Source organism: Rattus norvegicus, chromosome 19, assembly GCF_021556685.1.
Source record: "Rattus norvegicus strain SHRSP/BbbUtx chromosome 19, alternate assembly SHRSP_T2T, whole genome shotgun sequence".
Classification (NCBI taxonomy): Eukaryota; Metazoa; Chordata; class Mammalia; order Rodentia; family Muridae; genus Rattus; species Rattus norvegicus.
The window spans coordinates 27,910,079-27,931,632 of NC_141552.1; the positions used below are offsets into that span (position 1 = coordinate 27,910,079).

The window sequence follows — 21,554 nt, forward strand, 5'->3', positions numbered from 1 at the left end:
GCGCACCATGACACAAGATCAGGCCATTTGGCGTGGACCTATGAACTGAGACTATGTAGACTGCACTGATGGGGCGTCGTTACTGGTTTTTTAGTAGGGAGTGTCCTTGGGGGTAGGAGATTGCTGCTTGCATGCAGAAAGAAAGGTTCCTGAATAAACTGCTTTGAGAAGAACTTCGTGGTGTCTCTCCTATCTGCAGGACGGAGACGGAGACGACACCGGTGCCATACAGGTATTGTAAGCATTTTGTGACTCTACGACCACCTCAGATTAAAACCGAAGGCTCTTGTTTTAAATTAAAAAAAAAAAAGAATCAAGTATAAATTACTAATATGAAAAAATCATAATCAGAATTGAGGTAATTCCTGTGAAGACATTTAGTTTTTCATTCTTTTCTCCTTGAGGACTTCTCAAGTGTCTTTCCAAAATGTGATGGCCACACAAATGGTTCCCAGCGGGTGTGATCTCTCTGTCCATGGGCCTTCCCAAAAGCTGCAGAGCCAATGTGTTGTTTTACAACACAAAATTCCAGACATTAAGTTTACCAATGAAGTCTCAGGAATCAAATGCTGAAGTCAAGTAAAGCTCCCAACTATCCTTCCTAATTCACTGACCCCACAGAAAGAACATTCTTGTTCCCTCTGCACACTTTCTTAAAAATCCTTCAATTCAAAGACTTTCCATTGCATTAGTCATCTTCATTTCCTTTCAAGATATGCCTTGATCTCCTCTGGACCTAAGTGCACGTTTTACCTTTGCAGTGAAGGTGTGTAGTAGGTGAGTCATATGGTAATAAAGTCCATGTTTGCAGTAAACAAACAACTTTTTTTTAAATGTCTGTGCCATGGCAATGCTATACCACACACTAGTTTTTCACTAAATAATACATTCATAGAGATCACCGTGTGATCTAATATTTTGTAACATAACTTAGTAATGTTCTCTCTATTATAGAAATCAAGTTCTCTCATGTGTATTCTGGTCTTTTTCTGTCATGTCTGAGTACATCATCATGGGAATCCCAAGGAACATCAAACCTGGGCTTTTGAAACTGTTGCATGTGGCCAACTGGGAATCAAAACCACCCAGGAGACTACTGATACTTGACACACATCAATTCCCCTCCCTATTTTCATATAGTTTATGGGAAGAGGTCACCATTGCTGACCATGTCTCATTATCCAACGTGCTACTAAATAGAACAGTTGGGGTAAAGGAGGTCACCCACAAAGCACAAAACACCCATCTCAGATAAACATGTATGGTTCATTGAATCTAAACATCAATGAATTTCAGGACACAATTAAATGTCGAAACCTAAGGATAATAGATAGTGAAGAGAATTAAGATTTCTAGTTCATAGGTCCAGTAAACACCATCAACAAATCATAGCAGAAAACTTCCATAAAGTAAAGAAAGAAAAGACCATATAGGTACAACAAGCTTACAAAACATCAAATTAATTATACCAGAAAGAATTCCTCCATTCACACAATAATTAAAACACTAAATGCACAGATCAAAGAAAGAACATTAAAAGGGGTAAGGTATTGAAGAGCTAAATTTCAAAAAGTCAGTCACAAACAAAGTGCTGACATGCATGAGAGAATTTGAGATAGGGTTCACCGACCCGGCTATCAGCCCCCAAGGACACTGGCCATCTGGAGCCACCCCCTCCCCTTCCTTCACTCCCTGAGGATGAGTCATCCCCCTGCTGAGTGAGATGAGTCACCCTACACACATTGCTGAGATGCTAGATTACACGTATTCTTTGCTGATGTAACTCCGCACTAAAAGTAACTGTGCACCATTTGAATCAGCCAATCTTGTGTAACAGCGCGAAATCCCCTGGCTTTCCCTCTATAAACCCCTGCCTTTAGAGGCTTGAGGTCGGCTCTGTGAGATACGTGTCGGCCCGAGATCTTGTTAATAAAGCTATCTCTTGTTGTTACATCAAGATCGGCTATGCGTGTTTCCTGGGGCAAGCCATAAGGAGACTGGAGCAAGAGTCTCCCCAAATTTGGGGTCCTTTCAGTATAAATATCCAGTAAAAAAAATTCAGACGTATCGGAATTACACCAGACTTCTCAACAGAGACTCTAAAGGTCAGAAAATCTTGGGCAGATGTAATGCAGACCCAGGCTCCTATATCCAGCATAATCCTCAATCACCATAAATGGAGAAACTAAGATATTTCTTGTCAAAACCAAATTTAATGAACAAATTTTTTTTTCCGGAGCAGAGGACCGAGCCCAGGGCCTTGAGCTTGCCAGGCAAGCGTTCTACCACTGAGCTAAATCCCCAAACCTACAAAACCAAATATAAACAATACTTTTCTCTAAGAAAGAACAAGAGAGGATAATAGGAGGAAAACTCCAAGACAATGAGGTAAACTATACTCAAGAAAAACCAAGAAATTAATCATCTCTCAATAATTTCAAAAAAGAGAAGCACACAAACATAATTTCACCTACAACCAGAAAAAGAAGAGAATGCAGCAATCATTGGCTTTAATATCTGACCAGATCCTCTTTCCCTAATCCCCAAGCTTCTAGGGGCCAAACTGCCAGCCAAAGTGTATGCAAGGATGCTCTATGGTTCTAGGTGAGTCCTGTTGCCCCACCAAAGGCAGATCCTAGAGGTGTGAGGTGGGGATGGATATGTGTGGGTGCAGGAGCACTGTCACATAGGCAAAGCTGAGCAGAAACTGGATGTAAGGTTTGATGAGGGGAGTGTGGAAAGTAGGACAATATTTGAAATGTAAATAAATAAAATAACTAATTAATAAAAAATAGCCAAAAATAAAATAACAAGTAAAAAGGTAAATGAAAATTAAACCAAACCAACCAACCAAACAAACAAAAACTCCTGTAGTGGATTGGCCTAATGCTGCTTGTATTTTAATGCTAATTTGTAGAACTCAAGACTGGTTAACCCCAAATAACTGACCCTGCTCCCAGTTAACTGTGATTATAAAGAAGCCAACAGCCAACAGCTGCACAGCAGAGAGATGGGGGAGGGGAGCTTTGAGGGCTTTGCTAGAGAGGATCATGAGGAGGGAAGAAGGAGGAAGAAGCTGCCAGAGAATAAAGGAAGAACGTGTGTGATGGAGAGGAGAGAGGAAGAGGACAGCAGCCATGGTTAAGGGAGAGGAGAGCCTGGTCCTGAGGGGTGTCCAAGTGCAACAAAGAGCAGCCAAGATGCTACACAGTCAGTAAGAGCAGCTCTCAGGCGAGCAGAGATCAGCAGAGACCCCAGACCAACAAGCTACGCAAGCATAACTCTATCCAAACTCCCTCTCAATATCCCGTGTCCTCCATGGGCCTGGCATCAGCGTGTGTCCTGCGTCAGCACATGTGTCTGTCTCAGCTGACATCACTCTGCCCATCAGCCCGAGCCCAAGGAAACAGCGAGAAACCACACAGCCCACCACAAGGGTTTTTGCTGTGGTTCTATGAAGTCCCAACAAATGCAGCTCAACTACAGAATGCAAGGCAGACCAATGCATGTGTGTCCTTAGTGCAGAACCCTTCATCACGTGTCCTTTCACATGCGTGCTTTAGCAGAACATCCTTTTACCTGCATCTGCCTCAGTGAAACATTCCTTCACACATCTGCCTTAGCCTTTCACCTGTGTCCACTTCAGGGAACCACTCCTTCAGGTATAAAATTTCTCAAGATTAGTAAACCGCATACAGAACATTCAGAACAAAACAAGGTGTGTGGTCAGCATGTCCTTGAGCCAAGTCCCTTCTCCTCGTCAGTGACAGCAGGCGTGTTACAGCAACAATATTAAATGGCTGGCAGGCATGGAACAAAATGGCAAAGGTATTCTGGGGGATGTCAGACCGTACCAGCCAGCAGCTCAACTGAATTTTTAAGTTTTGATGTTACAAGTGAATATACTTGACCTTCAAACGCTGAGAGAGCCCATTATAATATGAACTATATAAACTAGGCCAAGACCACCTCTAGGGCAAAGGCCCTCAGCCTGGGGGTCGTGACCCACACGGGGTCTCCTATCAGATAGTTTACACTACAATAAAGATTCATTACAGTAGCAAATTTACAGTTGTGAAGTAGCGACAAAATAATTTGTAGTTGGGGTCCCCACAGCTTGAGGAACTGTTCTAAAGGGTTGAGGCCATAGGAAGGTTGAGAAACACTGCTCTAGGAAATTATGTTTTCTTTCTCTTTCATATTTTTCAGACAGAATCTCAAACTGTAGCTGAGATTGGCTTGGCTTGGAACACGTGTGTAGTTCATGCTGGCATCAGACTTATGGCAATTCTCCGGCTTCAGCCTCCTACTCAGGAGCCTACCAGGGTGAGATCACAACCACGGGTAATGGGATTGCTGTTCTTGGTTGTCAACTTGAGTGTACCTGGAATTAACTAATGCCAAATGGCTTGATGCCCTGTGAGGGGGATCTCTCTCTCTCTCTCTCTCTCTCTCTCTCTCTCTCTCTCTCTCTCTCTCTCTCTCTCTCTCTCTCTCCTTCCTTATTTCTGTTTTCCTCTTTTCAACCCCCTCCTCTTGGTCCTCCTCCTCTTCTTTTTTTTTTTTGAGACAGGGTTTCCCTGTGTAGCTCTGGCTGTCCTGGAATTCATATTGTAGACCAGGCTGGCCTTGAACTCAGAGATCCACCTGCCTCTACCTCCTGGATGCTGAGGCTAAAGGCATTAGCACCATTGGATTTTTTTTTTCTTAATTAAATTTTCTGAAGCAAGAAGACCTACTTGTAATCCAAATCTTGGAGATCAGAAGATAAATCTTTAATTCAGATCTTTTGAGATGGAAAGGCCCACCTCTAATCTGGACCACACCTTCTTTTTTCTTTTTATTTTTTTCATCTTTATTAACTTGAGTATTTCTTATTTACATTTCGATTGTTATTCCCCTTCCCGATTTCCAGGCCAACATCCCTCAACCCTTTCCCCTCCCCTTCTATTTGGGTGATCCCCTCCCCATCCTTCCCCGATAAGCGCCCTCCCCCCAACAATCATGTTCACTGGGGGTTCAGTCTTGGCAGGACCAAGGGTTTCCCTTTCCACTGGTGTTCTTACTAGGCTATTCATTGCTACGTATGCAGTTGGAGTCCACCGTCAGTCCATGTATACTCTTTGGGTAGTGGCTTAGTCCCTGGAAGCTCTGGTTGGTTGGCATTGTTGTACATATGGGGTCTCAACCTCCTTCAAGCTCTTCCAGTCCTTTCTCTGATTACATAAACGGGGGCCCAGTTCTCAGTTCAGTGGTTTAATGATGGCATTCGGCTACGTATTTGCTGTATTCTGGCTGTGTCTCTCAGGAGAGATCTACATCCAGTACCTGTCGGCTTACACTTCTTTGCTTCATCCATCTTACCTAATATCTGTATAGGTATGGGCCACATGTGGGGCAGACTCTGAATCGGTGTTCCTTCTGCCTCTGTTCTAAACTTTGCCTCCCTATTCCCTGCCAAGGGTATTCTTGTTCCCCTTTTAAAGAAGGAGTGAAGCATCTGCATTTTGGTCATCCTTCTTGATTTTCATGTGTTCTGTGCATCTAGGGTAATTCGAGCATTTGGGCTAATATCCACTTATCAATGAGTGCATACCATGTGTGTTTTTCTGTGATTGGGTTACCTCACACAGGATGATATTTTCCAGTTCCATCCATTTGCCTATGAATTTCATAAAGTCATTGTTTTTGATAGCTGATTAATATACATTGTGTAGACGTACCACATTTTCTGTATCCATTCCTCTCTTTAAGGGCATCCGGGTTCTTTCTAGCTTCTGGCTATTATAAATAAGGCTGCTATGAACATAGTGGAGCATGTGTCTTTGTTATATGTTGGGGCATCTTTTGGGTATATGCCCAAGAGAGGTATAGCTGGATCCTCAGGTAGTTCAATATCCAATTTTCTGAGGAATCTCCAGACTGATTTCCAGAATGGTTGTACCAGTCTGCAATCACACCAACAATGGAGGAGTGTTCCTCTTTCTCTACATCCTCTCCAGCATTTGCTGTCACCTGAGTTTTTGATCTTAGCCATTCTGACTGGTGTGAGGTGAAATCTAAGGGTTGTTTTGATTTGCATTTCCCTTGTGACTAAAGATGTTGAGCATTTCTTTTGGTGTTTCTCAGCCATTCGGCATTCCTCAGCTGTGAATTCTTTGTTTAGCTCTGAGCCACATTTTTTAAATAGGGTTATTTGTCTCCCTGTGGTCTAACTTCTTGAGTTCTTTGTATATTTTGGATATAAGCCCTCTATCTGTTGTAGGATTGGTAAAGATCTTTACCCAATCCGTTGGTTGTTGTTTGGACCACACCTTCTGCTGGCTCATATCAAGGACATGGAAGAAGGAAGTTTGCTTTATTAATTCGCCTACTTCTTCAGGATTCCTGCATGTACTGAAGAGCAGCTGAAATATCCAGCCTCATGGACAAAACCGTTGGGGTCCAGGAGTTGCCCCATAAACCACACAAACTCTGACCTCACTTAGAGAGGGATGGTTTTTTGAATGCCCACCCTAAGACTGATCATCAGAGACGTAGCTGAGAATTTGTCAGGCTACGACCCTGGATATTTTTCTATGTCAGTTTATAAAGCCTAAAACTGTGATCTCATAGGCAGGTGCTGGAAGGGCTGTCTGGTTGTCAGCCCTGACTCAAGCCATTTTAGACAACAAAGGTTCATACTGACTTTTTATCTGTTTAAAGATTTATTTATTTATATATAAGTACACTGTAGCTGTCTGCAGACACACCAGAAGAGGGCATCAGGTCTCATTACAGATGGTTGTGAGCCACCACGTGGTTGCTGGGATTTGAACTCAGGACCTCTGGAAGAGCAGTCAGTGCTCTTAACCATGGAGCCATCTCTGCAGCCCTCATATTGACCTTTAATTTTTTGGTCGTACATGAAGCTTATAATTATGAAATTTAAGATTAAGAAACCTCACAACATAAACAACTTCCTCCCAGTGGTTCAGGAATGGGTGGGTGGGGGAGCATCCTCGAGGAGGCTGGGGAAGGGGGTGGAATGCAGGGTTATTGTAGGGGAAACTGGAAAGGGGTTAACATTTGAAATCCAAATAAACAAAATAACCGATAAAAAAAACATACACAAGTTATGTGATCATTCCTGACCCTGCTGTGAGTTAAATTATTTTCAGACAACAATGATATGCGACATATTACAGCAAGAATATGAACTATCTAGCCGGCATGGAACAAAATGGCTACAGCTATGCTAGGGGGATTGGCTTCAACAGGGGTAACTACTGCGTTTTAGACCTTCCATTCCTTGTTGAATTAGCTGTACCACAGCCTATAAGCCATTCTAATAAATTTTTTTTCTCTATATACAGAATCATTCTAGGAGGGATGATTGGTTATGCATTGTTAAATGCAATGCTGATCACGAAACCCCATCACTTCCACAGCAATATGCAAGTGTATGTAAGTTACTGAACAATTGAACAGAAATTAAAATTTACTGCATTTATTGCGTGGGTCAGCAGGCATAGGGAACAGCTGGCTGCTTACATCTCTTGGTCTCTATAGAGTAGAGGGAGAACTGAAACCCACTGAGGAGGTCTCTTAAGCGAAGTCCAAACTCCTTGCAGTGATACTGGATTCCAGGCTTGTTGTCCTCTTTAGGCCTCACTGTGGTCTATGTACACTCTATGCATTCTCCGCATGCAGGTTCACATGGACTGAACTCAGAAAGGTGGGGTTGGCAGAAAGATGCATGGTTAAATAGCCCACCAGGTTCACATTGTATCAGCTTGATTTAATCTAAGGACAAAGAATTGGAGTTTCTCTGATGGCTTTCTTCTAAACCCTTGAAAGGATCACTGGGGTTTGACCTCAGTACTTCATACTTCTTGCTGGGTCAGCAAAACTCAAGGAAGCTTGAGATTGCCATAGGCACTGTATTATGCTGGATATACTGAGTAGATGATACTAAGATGTTCAGATGGTCATACCCATTTGCATGAGTTCTTAATGTGCACCTAAGGAAAGAGAGATCAAGGTCTTCAGAATAGGAAGATCATTTCCAGTTCTTTTCTACAATTCCAGTCTGAAAGACTGGTAGGGAGAGAATGGTAGATAATCAAGAATTCATAGATGATGCTTTAAAGGAAGTGTGGGTTTCTGTGCTGGTTTAGACAGGGTCTCAATTATCCCATGTTGCCCTCTTCCTAGCTGGCCAGGTTCACTTTGAGCTCAGATAAACCTGCTTCTACTTTCCAGTAGACAGTCTTACAAGAGTGGCCTCCAGGGACTGTGAGGACAGCATTAGCCTTTGACAGTTGAGGTGTGTAACCCACAACTACAGTTTTAGCCACTTTGTTCCATGTCTACCAGCTATTTCAGATTGTTGCTGTCTATGCCTGACAATCACGGACACAGAAAAATAACCTGATAGAGAGCAAGGACATGGTGATCACATCCTTTCCTGTTTTGTATGTTCTGGATGAGGCTTGTTAAAATTCCAATATTGCAGAAAGCTTTATATAGGACCCATCACATTAAGCATCACTGTGCACTGTTCTATCTAAAATGGCCTAATCAGAACTGACCACCAGATCACACTTCCTGCAATCCTCATATGAGAAGCATGAGCTTTTTGTTTTGACTTTTTTCTTTCTTTCTTATTTTTTGCTGTATAAGTTGAGAGGAAGATATTTGGGGCCATGGATCTGCCCCCAAAATCTGGGGTATGGATCTGATCAATCAGTGTTAGTGTGTGCACTCAATACAGTATCCATTTTTTTACTGTGACAGATGCTTTTGTGTTTGTGGGGAAGCCCATGACCCAGAGCACAAGTGCTGGGTCCTTGCTCTATCCACGTAGTGATATGTATAGCCTCGTCCTACACCTTTATCTGCACCCCCTATATCTCTTGACTATTTTATTTTTCTGATAGAAGCTCAGCTTCTGATAGAAGGCCTGTCAGCAGTGCTCCTTTGGTGACATTGGCGCAGAGATGAGACACCAACAAGCAGCATGAGGTTCCCTTCATTGGTGAGTCCAATATTGCACTTTCCACTGCCAACTGGTCTCCACACTGTTCCTAGCACCATAAAGACTTCAACTCTTTCAACTAAGGAATTTTCTGGCAATTGTCGATTGCTAAGCACATGACTTCATGAGTGTTCCCCTAACACACACCCATGTTGTAACCTACCATGCAGACTATTTCTTGATGTGAAATAAAGCACCTGTACAGAATGAGACAAGAGAACTTTTGACTGCATATTCAAGCTGGTATGAAATCTCAGGAAGTTTTAATGGCTAACATTGGTGAATGTGGACAATTTGAGTTAGGATGAGACATTTTGTGGCAAGATATGGAAGGAATCATTCATTTAGATACATAAGAATTACTAAGGTTTTTATAATCAAGCCTTGAGGAAAATTTGGCTTTGGAAGCAGGAGATGCTCAGTGGCTCTGCCCCAGGAAAGTCTCCTGGAAAGGGCACCTCTGCTTATGCTCAGTACAGGGAGAACATTAGCAGGAGGCAAAGTCTGCTCCCCATGACATCAGCTGTCCCTTCTTGGACATTCTATTGTCTCCTAGAGAGTTCTGGCATCCTCTGTGATGTCACCAGTGTTGTAGTGACAACCAGTGCCCTAGTTTCTCTCAGTCTGAGTCTGGCGGTTACAAGCTAAGACATGTTTTCCCGTCTTCGCAAGCGTTTTGGGAGGGTGAACGTCGATTGTGGAGAGACTAGAGTGAAGGAGTCTGGCCTTTCGTCTCAAAGTAATGATGGACAAAGACAGCACTTCTGGGGAATGTTGAGTAAGTTCTGGGCAGTGTATTTTGAGCTTCCTGCCAGGGGGGCTGCAGGCTTATGCTGACCTTTCTAGCAATGGGCCACAGCAACTGGAGCATCTGAAAAGGAATTGAATTTCCATGAATATCACAATTCCTGAAAGTCAGGATTTCAGAACTTTAGTTTCCCCAACCCCACAGGGAGGATGTGGTAAGGCCAATGCTATTATACTGTGAACTTCTGGCCTTCACTTTTCACTTCATTTGGTATGTTACATTGATATAAAAACACCATCAGGAGTCATGGAGGGTCCACCTTTTCTGAGTTCAGACAGGGCAGCAATGTACTTCACTATCATTGCTTCTTTAAATACAGTGGATATCTGACAGTAGGAACAGGGAGAGAATTGTGCTCCAGGCAATAACCTTATGTTCTAGACCTCCTCTGATTTCTTCTAACTGGCAGGATCATCGTTAGCTTTATATATTAGAGATGTGTGTTACAAACGTGTTTCTAAAATACCAAAAGTATTTGGAACATGTGGACCAAGATTCATCCTGTAACCTATTGGAACTTCTCGGGCATTTGGTATTTCAAATAGGGGAACTGATAAGTCTATTGACCATGTCCTCCATGCAAATGTGTTTTTATCCAAAGTTGTTGGCCTAGAGTATCAGGGTAGGACATCTGAGTGTCTCCAATCACTCAAGTCTTGTGGATGGTGTATTTATCATCTGAGTTCGAACCCACAGGGGTGAGGGTCCTGAAACCAAGCTGTACCCTGTTCAGCTGATGATAATCCTGGAGAAGCCATCTCCGTGGTCCATGTAAGCACCTGATGTCCGGAATAGGGAACACCTGGCTGCTTACATCTCTTAGTCTCTATAGAGTAGTGGGAGAACTGAGATCCACTGAGGACGCCTCTTAAGCATAGACCAATCGCCTAGCAGTGACACTGAGTTCCAGGCTTGTTCTCCTGTTTAGGCCTAACTGTGGTCTATGTACACTCTATGCATTCTCCCCATGCAGGTTCCCTTGTGTTCTTCTACCTACAGACGCTGGGAGAGAAACATCATCCCCTGGAACTGCCCTAAGCGAGAAGCAGGCCAAGAAGGAAAAGGAGAGGCTGATTAAAGAGCTGCAGCTCATTACCGAGGAGAGAAATGACCTGAGAGATCGCCTGAGGTTTCTGACAGAGAGATCCATGAAGAACAGGTATGAATTGCTCCAAATGCTCTTGTTTCATTCCTGGGTCTGCAAGGTCACCTTCATCTTATCCTATTAAGGTTTTGGGTTCTAGAAAGCTGTGCCTCCCTAACCACCCTGTGCTAAACCTCACCTCCCATATAGAGGAGATTCAGAACCTTGACCCTTCCTGAGGAGCGAGATGGAAAATGGACTCATCTGCTTCCATTTATTGAAAAGCAGATCTTGTGGTCTGAATGAAGAATTCGGGGATAAAGTCAGGGAGAGTGAGTGTCTAGTGTGCATTTGCAAAGCCCTTGACAGCTGGTGGCTTTGCAAGATTGTAATTGCAGTGAGTTTATGGTGAGTCTCTGTACTTGCTAGGCAGGGGACTGAGTGCTGGAAGATCCAGGCAGCAGCCTGGGGTAATATAGGACCCACCCTGAGTTCATATATTCCTAAATGCCGATGTTCATTGTATTCTATCATTTCGGGCCAGGCCACACTTCAGGCCAAATCCATATTATGAAGACCTGGAGAGAATGGAGGAGGCGGTCATGTCAATTCTGCACAACTTAGAGATGGAGAACACTGAGTTCCATGAGAACAACCATAAGCTGAAGAAGGAGATTACCTTCTCTAGGTAAGTCCTGGTCAGAAAGGATATCACTTCTGGAATGGCCATTTCTGACTTTCTTTGTTCTGGATTGCATGGTCTTCAGCTCTGGTTCTATCTCTTGTGCTGTTTACACATCAGTGTGCCAGGGTCATTAGGACTCAGTTTTCAGTTCCATAAAAGACTGTTACTCATCCCAGGATTGTCTAGGCATCTTCAGAAGGCTCTAGATAGAACAGCACTGATTGAAGTCAGGACAAGGTTATTAGGCTGACCTGGACCTACGGTGTCATACCAGGTTTTACAAAACTCAGTGTGTGGACCACATGGTAAGCATGACCTTCTCTTGGTTCTACTGACCTCCTTTGAGGGTGTTGGCCCACTACTAATTGATGTTGCCCCCATGCATTGGGCTTTCATGGATAGTTGTAGATCCATGTTCTTTTTGAGAGATGTGGACACTAATTGGTGCTCGGGCCAATTAAATAATTTATTCTTCCCGGAATTTACTCTTTGTGGTTTGTGCAGCAGCCTTATATGTATCGAAATGAATTCTATTAAGTCTTCATGGGTATCTGGGTCCTGGTGGAGTTAGTGGCACTCGGGAGTGGGAATGGGAGAAAGGGGCAGCATGATCTTACTATGCAGACTGTATTTCCAGAAACCTGCTCAGCCAGCTCCTGATGGACAACACATGTAGGAAGAAGTTGTTCCCACTGAAGCAGGAGAGCAAGGAGGTACATCTTGACTGTGCACTGAACCAGAAATATTTGGTTGACTTCAACAAGAAAGATAAAGACCAACAACGTCCAGACCCAGCATCATCTGGTAGGGTTGAGCAGCTGTGTTAGCTTAAAAATATCTGATAAAGTTTGCCAATTTGATACATCTTTGCTCTCTCCTACCACCTTTCTAATTTACACTCACAACCACCCAACCACCTCATGTAATGGAATTGTTCATTGCGCTGCCTATGCACAAGTATTCTGGGAAGCCAACCACTTTTCAGAAACTGAATTATTTTGCAAGTATATTTTTTTGAAGCTGCAGTATAGAAATGGTGACAGATTAATAACATACCTCATTATTGCATATCCACGTGATAGATTGGATGCTCTGTAGAGTTTTGAACAAGTTCTTGGTTCTTTGACAAATGACACTCTGTGGTCATGTGACTTCTTGTGTAGGAAGCACCTTTGCGGGATAAGAACAAAGTGCAAATGTCAAATTAGAACTTGTCATTGGTTTTAACCTTGGTGACATATGGACATCTACTTTCTTCCTGCAACCCAATGAGGTTCCTTCCATTGCCCTGTTCTTGGTTTGCACTGGTATAAGTCTGGGTCCCATATTGGCAGCCCACATTACTTTGAGGCTCTCTGGAGATTTTGCCCTTCCCAAAGAGTTAGCAACAATGATATCAGTTAAAAGGTCCATGTTGACTGTCCAATAGAACTGAGATGGTAGAAGGCAGCCTTCCGACAGCTGCCTTGCATTTCACCACCAAATCAGTGTCTGAAAAACTGCCTTCCTCTCCCAGGTCTCAGAAAGTGCAAGAGAGCTGGAATTGGACACACAGCAGTAAGAGAGCTTCCTGAAGAATAAGTTGCTTTCTCAGGAGTCCCTGATGACAAACATCCTGAATGGTAACAAATTTTTTTGGATGAGTATTCTTCCTCAGAGTTAATTTGTCATTGCTTAGAGACCCTAAATTTATATAACACTAAGCCAGCCTGACTGACTGAGGTCTTACTTTCTTCTCAGAAAACAGCACTTGAGAGACAACTTGGGGGACCTCCTTTCATTATGTGTGCAAGAGGAGAAACAGCAATACATCTGTGCTTCTAAATGTTCGTTAAGAATGTGCCGTTTAGAAATATTTTTGTTATGATTTTAATTGAAATTTTCTTTTTGTTGTTTCATATTTATATGTTCTTGTTACTGTTTTTATCTTTTCAAATATTTTTAAATATTTTAATTTATTTGTTTTAATCCTGTTTTGTTGTAAAAATGAATTCCTTATGAATAAAAATTGAATTCTATCTCTTGACTCTTAAGACCATCATTCTTACTCAAGGGTTCTGTCCCCTCCTGTGGACTTAGAACTGACAGCTACAGATGGATCTCTGCATGTTCCATGGATCCTGGGCTAATAAGTGAATTCAAAGTCACCAAGGGGTACCCAGTGTGACAGTGTCTTTTGTGTGGATAATGTGGCTGTTTCTCGGACACACACTTTATGAAGTAATCACTGACACACTTTACCCAATTGTTAGGGTCCATGTGGTTCTTCTGAGAGAGCAGCAGATGCTCTATCCTGTGAGTCATCACCACAGCTCCTGCAGGTGCTTTTGTCCTTCCACATCATGTACTGTATTAGGTGGACAGGATCACCTCCAATCAAATAGAGAGATCTCAGGAGATGTGTATTCACAGGAAATTTACTGAGCTGTGCATGCTCAATGTGTTAGCTTGCCAGCCATCCCTACAGGGCTCTGGTGTTCCCACTCCTCATTGTGGGTCAGGATCATCCTCCAGCACCACTTAGTGTCCATATTAGAGCAGATCTTTCACCTATTATCAATGATGACCATATGTATTTTGCACATCTGACAAAATACAGAATAGAAATTAGCTTCCTGTTGGCCAGATTGGCATAATGAGTTTTTTGATAGTTAGCATGAAAATTATTTTAATCTAAGCAGTTTAGGGAAGAACCTCAAGAGCATCCATAGTGAATGCAGCCTGCAGCTGTGAACACAGGTTTCTGTTGGAGAGCAGGCCTGTGCAAGCCCAGAACCTAGGTGGGACAGTTCAAGCTACCCTTTTTCCATGGCCAATCTGGGATCATATTGAGAATGTATTTTTTCCAGGTGACTGATTTCCAATTTATGGAATTGAACTAAATTACTGAGAGTGGAGGTGACTCAGAGAGTTAAAGTACAAAAGGACCAATCCAGAATGTCCACAAATGCTGGCTGTCACACCAGGGCTTTTAAAAGCTCAGCAGCTAGAGAAGCAATGTAGTATTTGGTTATTCTCATGCTTAGGTCTTCTTCTCATTATAAGCTGACCATGACACAAAAAGAGTCATCTGTGTCACAATAGAAGCTAGTTGTAACTAGATTCACCCCCACACTATCACATCACTACCGTATTTGAGGTTCTCAGTTACTATCTAAGACCCTGGAGGAGGCCTGGGTCTTGCTACACAAACTCATAATTTATGTCTTCATGACACTGTGTGCCTTGTTCTGTTGATGCTACCATTGGCATACAATACCTTGGATACTTTGTGCTGACATCTGTGACATGAGACAATAGTTCATGCCATGCCTAACCTGCATAAACTGTCCTTAGAGTACGGTGTAGTCAGAGGGGCCTTTTTTTTCTCTCTGAATTTTCAAAATATTTCCAGTCTTCAGACAAGTCTTCAGCCATTGTCCAGTGCCTGTCTTGAGATGTCCACATTGTCTCCTGGGAGTATTCATCCAGCCTGCTCTGTAATTTTGTAGAAGATTAATAGGGTTCCAGCCCTAGGATTTAATTCAGTGTGATTGTACTTTCCAAACATGGTCAAAGCCCTACATTCCACCATAGCCTGTGTGCTTTAGAGAAAGAAAATAACGAACCACATTGCACTTGAAATTTCTCCTCCAACAAAAGGAGAGCCTGCATAGGGCCTTTAAGTAACTCTAAGTCCCAGCTTCTGCATAACTCCCTCCATCGACTCCATTATTGGTGTATTTTCATTACTGCTCACTTTATTTTTGGTGTGCAAAGAATGTGTACCATGTCAGTAAAGTGTGTGTGTGTATGTGTGTGTGTGTGTGTGTGTGTGTGTGTGAGAGAGAGAGAGAGAGAGAGAGAGAGAGAGAGAGAGTTTGTGTTTGTTTGTGTTTCTGTGCAGGTGTTTGTGTATGTTCATCCATGAACTCACTATCAATTTTCATAAAATGACTTAGAAGACTGTAATGAAAACTGTGGAGGTGCACGCAGACGTGTGTTACTAGTGTCCCACGGCACCTGGCAGGTAACACTGAAATGGTGGTCTACTATAATACAGCCTAAAAACAGGCTGTGGATGGTTTACACAGAGATTGTGACGTCATCACCACGAGAGAGCAGCAAAAGCTTCATTTATCACATGCTGCTGTTACCAAGATGAGGCAAAGCCTTATCCTACAGAGAGTCTGGTATGATTTGATGGCAGGAAATAAACTTAGTACTAAAATCTATTACAAACGAAGAGGATAATACAAAGAGTCATAGGAAGCAAGAGCTGTTTTTTGAGGAGATCCATAAGAGAAACAACCCCTTTCTGAAACGAAGTACACACCACAGTGTCAATACCTAAATTATCAAATCAGAAATGAAAAGGGGGATGAAGCAATAGACATGTGAGTGAATTCAACAATCATTAGGGCTTCTTCAGAGTCCTTTACTACAGAAAAGTGAAAAATCTATTTGATATTGGTAATTTTTCTACACAGATAACAAATACCAAGTTAAATCCAAATGTGGGATTTAACTCATAAGATTATTCTCATAAGAAAATAGATAGTATTTAAACGATGCCACTACAAAAATTAAAAAATATATATGAGGGCCACTAGGCTTTAATGCAGCCTTTCTACCAGAAGTTTAATGACGACCTAATAACAATAGTGCTTCAATTATTCCTCTGATTTGAAAGAGAAGGAACATTGTCAAACCCCTTCTCTGAGTTTCTCTTTTTACCTAGAATTCCTGAGTCTGTTGCTTCTTCCATTGTCACCCCATCAATAGAGCTGCAGGGCGAGTCTGTCCCGCCCCAGAGGGTATCTGCCAGCTGACAGGGCTGGGTTTTGCTCTGCTTGCCCCTGCTCCTGCCCCTGCCTCACACCCGCACTCCACAATGCCTCCTACCCATCCCCCCTCCCAGTCCCACCACCGCCCTCGACTCAGACCCGTCCCAACCCCCGCCCCCAGCCTGCCCTTGCCCCTACCCTGCCCCCGCCCCGACCCCCCCACACCGTCCTCTCCTTCGCCCCCCCCCCCCCCCCCCCCCCGGCCTCAGCCCTAGCCATCGCTGCTTGCGTTGCTACCATTCCGTCTTCAACTCCCCTGTCGACCCCACCGCCACTGCTGCTACCTTCTCCCATTTCTTCAGCCCAAGACTTTTGAGATCCCGGCTTGCAGCGCTCTGCACTAGGAGGCTAACGGAGGTGAGGAGAGCCTAAGGGACAGACCCCAGGCCTGGCCCCAGAGACTTGTGTCTCCCCCCTCTCCCGAAGTGCTTTCCCGCAGTTCTCCATTCTGGGTTCAGTTTGTGGGGACCCCAGCAGGTGCCAGGCTTTGCTGATCCTCAGGTGTGAGTCTGGGACAGTGGTGGGACTTATGGTTGAGGGAAGTCTTTCAGGCAAATGCAGGCTTTTCTCAAACTCTTGGACCATCTGGTGCCCTCCCTGGGGTCACAGGACCTGTGGAAGTGGGGAAGCCACTTTTCCCTGTCCTGTGTGACTTTCCCTGCAGAGTGAGCTCTCCTGCAGGAGGTACTCTCACATGCTTCTTTAAAAGCACCTGTTCCTCAGATCCAGATCAGCTGTGAAAACAGGCTTCTTCATGTCAGTGTGCCAGCTCCCCCTCCCAGCTCAGAGCTGCCACACCTAAGGAGCCTCCAGCCCCAGTACTGGTTGGGTCTCATGGAGGAGTTAGAGCAAAGTGCCCCTTCTGAGAAGTGACTCAGAACAGGAGGTTCCTACAACCCAATGAGGTCTTCCAGTTGCCCCGTTCTTGGTTTGCACTGGTATAATTCTGAGTCCCAGATTGGCAGCCCACATTGCTGTGAGGGTTGCTGGAGATTTTGCCCTGCCCACAGAACAGAAGGTTCAGAAGAAAGGCCAGTTTGGCATAATGAATTCTTTTGATAGACGGCAACAAAATTATCTTAATCTAAGCAGTTTAGGGAGGAACCTCAAGAGCATCCATAGTGAATGCAGCCTGCAGCTGTGAACACAGGTTTCTTTTGGACAGCAGGCCTGTGCAAGCCCAGGACCTAGGTGGGACAGTTCAAGCTGCCCTTTTTCCATGGCCAATCTGTGTTTGTATTGAGAAAGTATTTTTTTTTCCAGTTGACTGATTTCCAACTTATGGAATGGAACTGACTTACTCAGAGTGGGGTTGACTTAGAGAGTTAAAGTACAGAAGGAATAATCCAGATGTCCACAAAAGCTTGCTGTCACACCAGGGCTTTTAAAAGCTCAGCAGCTAGAGAAGCAATGTAGTATTTGGTTATTCTCATGCTTAGGTCTAGTCATTCATTATAAGCTGACCATGACACAAAAAGAGTCATCTGTGTCACAATAGAAACTAGTTGTAACTAGACTTATACCACATTATCACATTATTACTATATTTGAGGTTCTCAGGTATGATCTTAGAAACTAGAAGAGGCCTGGTTCTTGCTACATATAGTCATATTCTATATCTTCACAACACTGTGTGATTTGTTCTGTTAATGCTACCATTGGCATACAATACCTAGAATATTTTGTGCTGACATCTGTGACATGAGACAATAGTTCATGTCATCCCTTATCTGAATAAGCTGTCCTTAGAGTACAGTGTAGTGGGAGGGGCCTTCTTTTCCTGTGAGATAGCAAAACATTTCCAGTCTTCATACAAGTCTGTCAGCCATTGTCCAGTGCCTGTCTTGAGATGTCCACATTGTCAGCTGAGAGTCTTCATCCAGCCTGCCCTGTAATTCTGTAGAACATTAATAGGGTTCCAGCCCTAGGAATTAATTCAGTGTGACTGTACTTGCCAAATATGCTCAAAACCTAGTTTCCACCCTAGCTCTGTGTGCTATACAGAAAGAAAATAAAGAACCCCATTGCACTTGAAGTTTAGCCTCCAACAGAAGGAGAGCCTGCACAGGGCCTTTAAGTAACTCTAAGCCCCAGCTTCCCCACAACCCCGTCCATCGATTTCTTTATTGGTGTGTTTTCATTAATACTCACTTTCTTCTTTGTGTGGAAAGAATGTGCACCATGTCAGTAAAGTGTGTGTGTGCGTTTGTGTTTGTGCATGTTCATCCATGAACTCACTATAAATTTTCATAAAATCACTCAGAAGTCCCTAGTGAAAACTGTCGAGGTGCAGGCAGACTCATGTTACTACTGTCTCATGGCACCTTGCAGGGAGCACTGAAATCGTGGGCTACTTTAATACAGTCTAAAACGAGGCTGTGCATGGTTTTCAGTGAAATTGTGACGTCATCCCCACTACAGAGAGCAGCAAAAGCTTCATGTATCACATGCTGCTGTTACCAAGGTGAGGCAAAGCCTCATCCCATAGAGAGTCTGGTAGGATTTGATGGCAGGAAATAAACTCAGAACTAAAATCAATCACTTACAAACAAAGAGAATGATACAAAGAGCCAAGCAAAGCAAGAGCTGGCTTTTTTTTTTTTTTTTTTTGAGAAGATCCACAAGACAGACAAACCACAGAGCCTATATCTAAAGTACCAAATCAGAAATGAAAAGGGGGATATAACAAAGGACACTGAGTGAATTCAACAATCATTAGGGCTTACTTCAGAGGCCTTTACTACAGAAAAGTGAAAAATCTATTTGATACTGGTGATTTTTCTAACAGATAACAAATACCAAGTTAAATACAGATCTGGGAAGGTAATGAATAATTCCCATAAGAAAATAGATACAGTCATTAAAGGCTGCCACTCCAAAAATTAAAAATAATAATAATCAGGGCCACATGGCTTTAATGCATCCTTTCTACCAGACTTTTAATGAAGACCCAATAACAATAGTGCTTCAATTATTCCACTGAATTGAAAGAGAAGGAACATTGCCAAACTCCTTCCCTGAGTTTCTCCTTTTACCTAGAATTCCTGAGTCTGTTGCTTCTTCCATTGTCACCCCATCAATAGAACCATTTAAAATGGGATGTAATCGATGTCTGGAGCCTCATTCTTTCCCTTGACCTCCATGCGGTGTCCAGAAGGCATGCCTGTTCTCATGGACATGGATTCATCTCTTTTTGCTGCAGCAAGAAGAAAGCCAGCAGAGGAGGCAGGAGCTTACAAAGAATCAGTAGGATTTCTAGAAAAGAAGCATCCAGATCTCCATTCTCAGAAAACCCCTGGCTTGCTCTCATGTGACTGGGTCCTCAGACACCAGCAGCCTTAGATGAGACCAAGGAAAGCTGTGCAGAGTCCTGGGTCCCCAGGTTCTTGACCTCCTGAGTGACAGCTGTAGACAAGTCCTCCAGGGAATCCTTACAGCTGGTGACATCTGGACAAGGTGAACCAGATGCCAAAATGAGACATGGGAGAGAAATCCTAGGCTGTTTGGAAGGAATCAGTCTCTGCTTTTGCTTCTGTCTCTGTGTGCCCTGCTGCTATGATGTTCATGGGGAGCTCTCATGCCAGTGGGTCTCCTCCTAATGTGTTTGTTGTTGCAGATGTCCTGGATGTTCTGGACCCCATCAGAACTCAGCCCGTGCACAGTCACGGAGGTCAGCACCTTCCTGTCCATCAGGTCATGAGACCTGAGACAGTTGAGGTAACGGCAGTTGGCCTGGGTGAAGTGCTCACAGACTTGGACTCTCTTGCATGGCTGTGGCTTCAAGCAGATCTGTTTGTGGCTGTCTCCTTTGTAGTAACTTTTGCAGGAGAAAAGCATTCCCCTGTACCAGGAAGAAGGCCGGCTCCTCTTGGTTAAGCCCAGAAAGCTCATGATTCTTCAGGACCTGGAAGCTCTGTTCCTAAAAACTTGGTGTGGATATTTGCAGAGGTTTCTCTGGGATTTTGCATAATGACTCTGTCCTAGAAGTTTGAGCTTGCAGAGGCTTGGGCAATCTGTAGCATGGTCCCTGGATGCACTTGAGATTGAAGCCACAAGGCTTCAGTAGTAGCCGCCACCTACAGCGTGATCCCTGCCTGATCTCCAGTCTCCAATAGGAATAAGCAGTCTTGCCCAGCAGCTCATAGAGCTCTGCCTCTGGAGCCTGATCCTACTCTGCAGTTCCTTTAAGGTCATGCAGCCCCTGTGGGTCCACAGGATCTTGGTGATGAAACAGTCTGCCCCAGGATCCCCCATGGTGCACTATGGCTGCAGCTGCTCAGGCTTGTGAGCTGGACTCTGCTTCGTGGAGAAAGGAAACTGGAAAAGGGGATAACACATAAAATGGAAATGAAGAAAATAACCAGTAAAAATTAAAAGAATTAAAGTCATCATCTCAGGAGAATGAGTGGGAAGCCAGGTCCTTAAGCAGGCAGGTTCTCCACAACAATGCATGCTGGGTTCAAGACTGGACATGAGGTGCCCTGAGCTTGGGACTGCCAGGCTCCTACTGGGAAGAGAGCTTTCTTCTTCATTTCCGTAAGTCTCTCTAGTTTTCTTTTAAGGCTTTCATCTCATCATTGACTTTCCCAATGACCTTTTATGACAAGCCATTATGGTTAACAAGAATTAAGTAAGGGCTCATTGAGCTGTTGGTAGTTGGAGGTCTGGGGGAAGCCCTGGACAGAGAGATCTTGCCTGCCAGGGGTGGGATGTGCATGGTGGGAGGGACTAGTGGAGTGTCATTGGCCTCAGTATGCACAGGCTTGGGGTTGGTGCCTGGCTGCCTGGTGCGCCTCTGTGGCTACTTGGCCTGGGTCCCACCTCAGATGCCCATGGTGGTTGCTGGCCAGTTGTGCTTGCTCTCCCTGTCCTCGGGGCTTCTGGCGGGGCTGACCACAGCCTTGAACATGGACAACCGTGGACAAAGTGGGCCGGAAATCGGAGGATCATGGGAGCATCTTCAACTTCCCCCTCCCCAAGCACTGGCAGTTGCAGCTGGAGGACAAGCCACTGTGAGTTTCCCCACATCCAGGCAGGTGTTCTGCACCACCAGGAGAGCAAGGGCAAGCACTGCTGCCACCAGTCCCACATGGGCAAGGCCTATTTGCTGACTGGCAGGGCTTCACTTTGCT

General features: G+C 44.0%; 2 protein-coding genes across 6 annotated transcripts in view; one reads left to right on the forward strand and one right to left on the reverse strand.

Annotated features, from left to right (window-relative positions):
* LOC147999324 (uncharacterized) overlaps positions 1 to 16,885 on the reverse strand; it is a 150,952-nt gene extending 134,067 nt beyond the window's left edge. The window contains exons 1-3 of the mRNA XM_087596589.1: positions 16,639 to 16,885; positions 14,914 to 15,073; positions 12,653 to 12,766 (exon numbers count right to left, since the gene is read on the reverse strand). The gene's annotated coding sequence lies outside the window, so the exon portion shown is untranslated. The remainder of the gene's footprint in view (positions 1 to 12,652; positions 12,767 to 14,913; positions 15,074 to 16,638) is intronic.
* Positions 116 to 13,614, forward strand: LOC134483604 (disks large homolog 5-like). Of its 5 annotated transcripts, none has more exons than XM_087596558.1 (8): positions 116 to 232; positions 4,210 to 4,326; positions 8,922 to 9,019; positions 10,801 to 10,986; positions 11,456 to 11,599; positions 12,234 to 12,400; positions 13,113 to 13,218; positions 13,337 to 13,614. In XM_087596558.1, exons 4-7 carry the CDS (start codon positions 10,976 to 10,978, stop codon positions 13,175 to 13,177), a joined length of 387 nt encoding a protein of 128 aa, XP_087452684.1. In that variant the 5' UTR covers positions 116 to 232; positions 4,210 to 4,326; positions 8,922 to 9,019; positions 10,801 to 10,975; the 3' UTR covers positions 13,178 to 13,218; positions 13,337 to 13,614. The 5 variants fall into 5 exon arrangements, with proteins under 5 accessions (XP_087452684.1, XP_087452683.1, XP_087452687.1 ...); XM_087596557.1 differs by having other exon boundaries at positions 10,827 to 10,986; XM_087596561.1 differs by having other exon boundaries at positions 8,925 to 9,019.
* Positions 16,886 to 21,554: the final 4,669 nt, after the last annotated feature.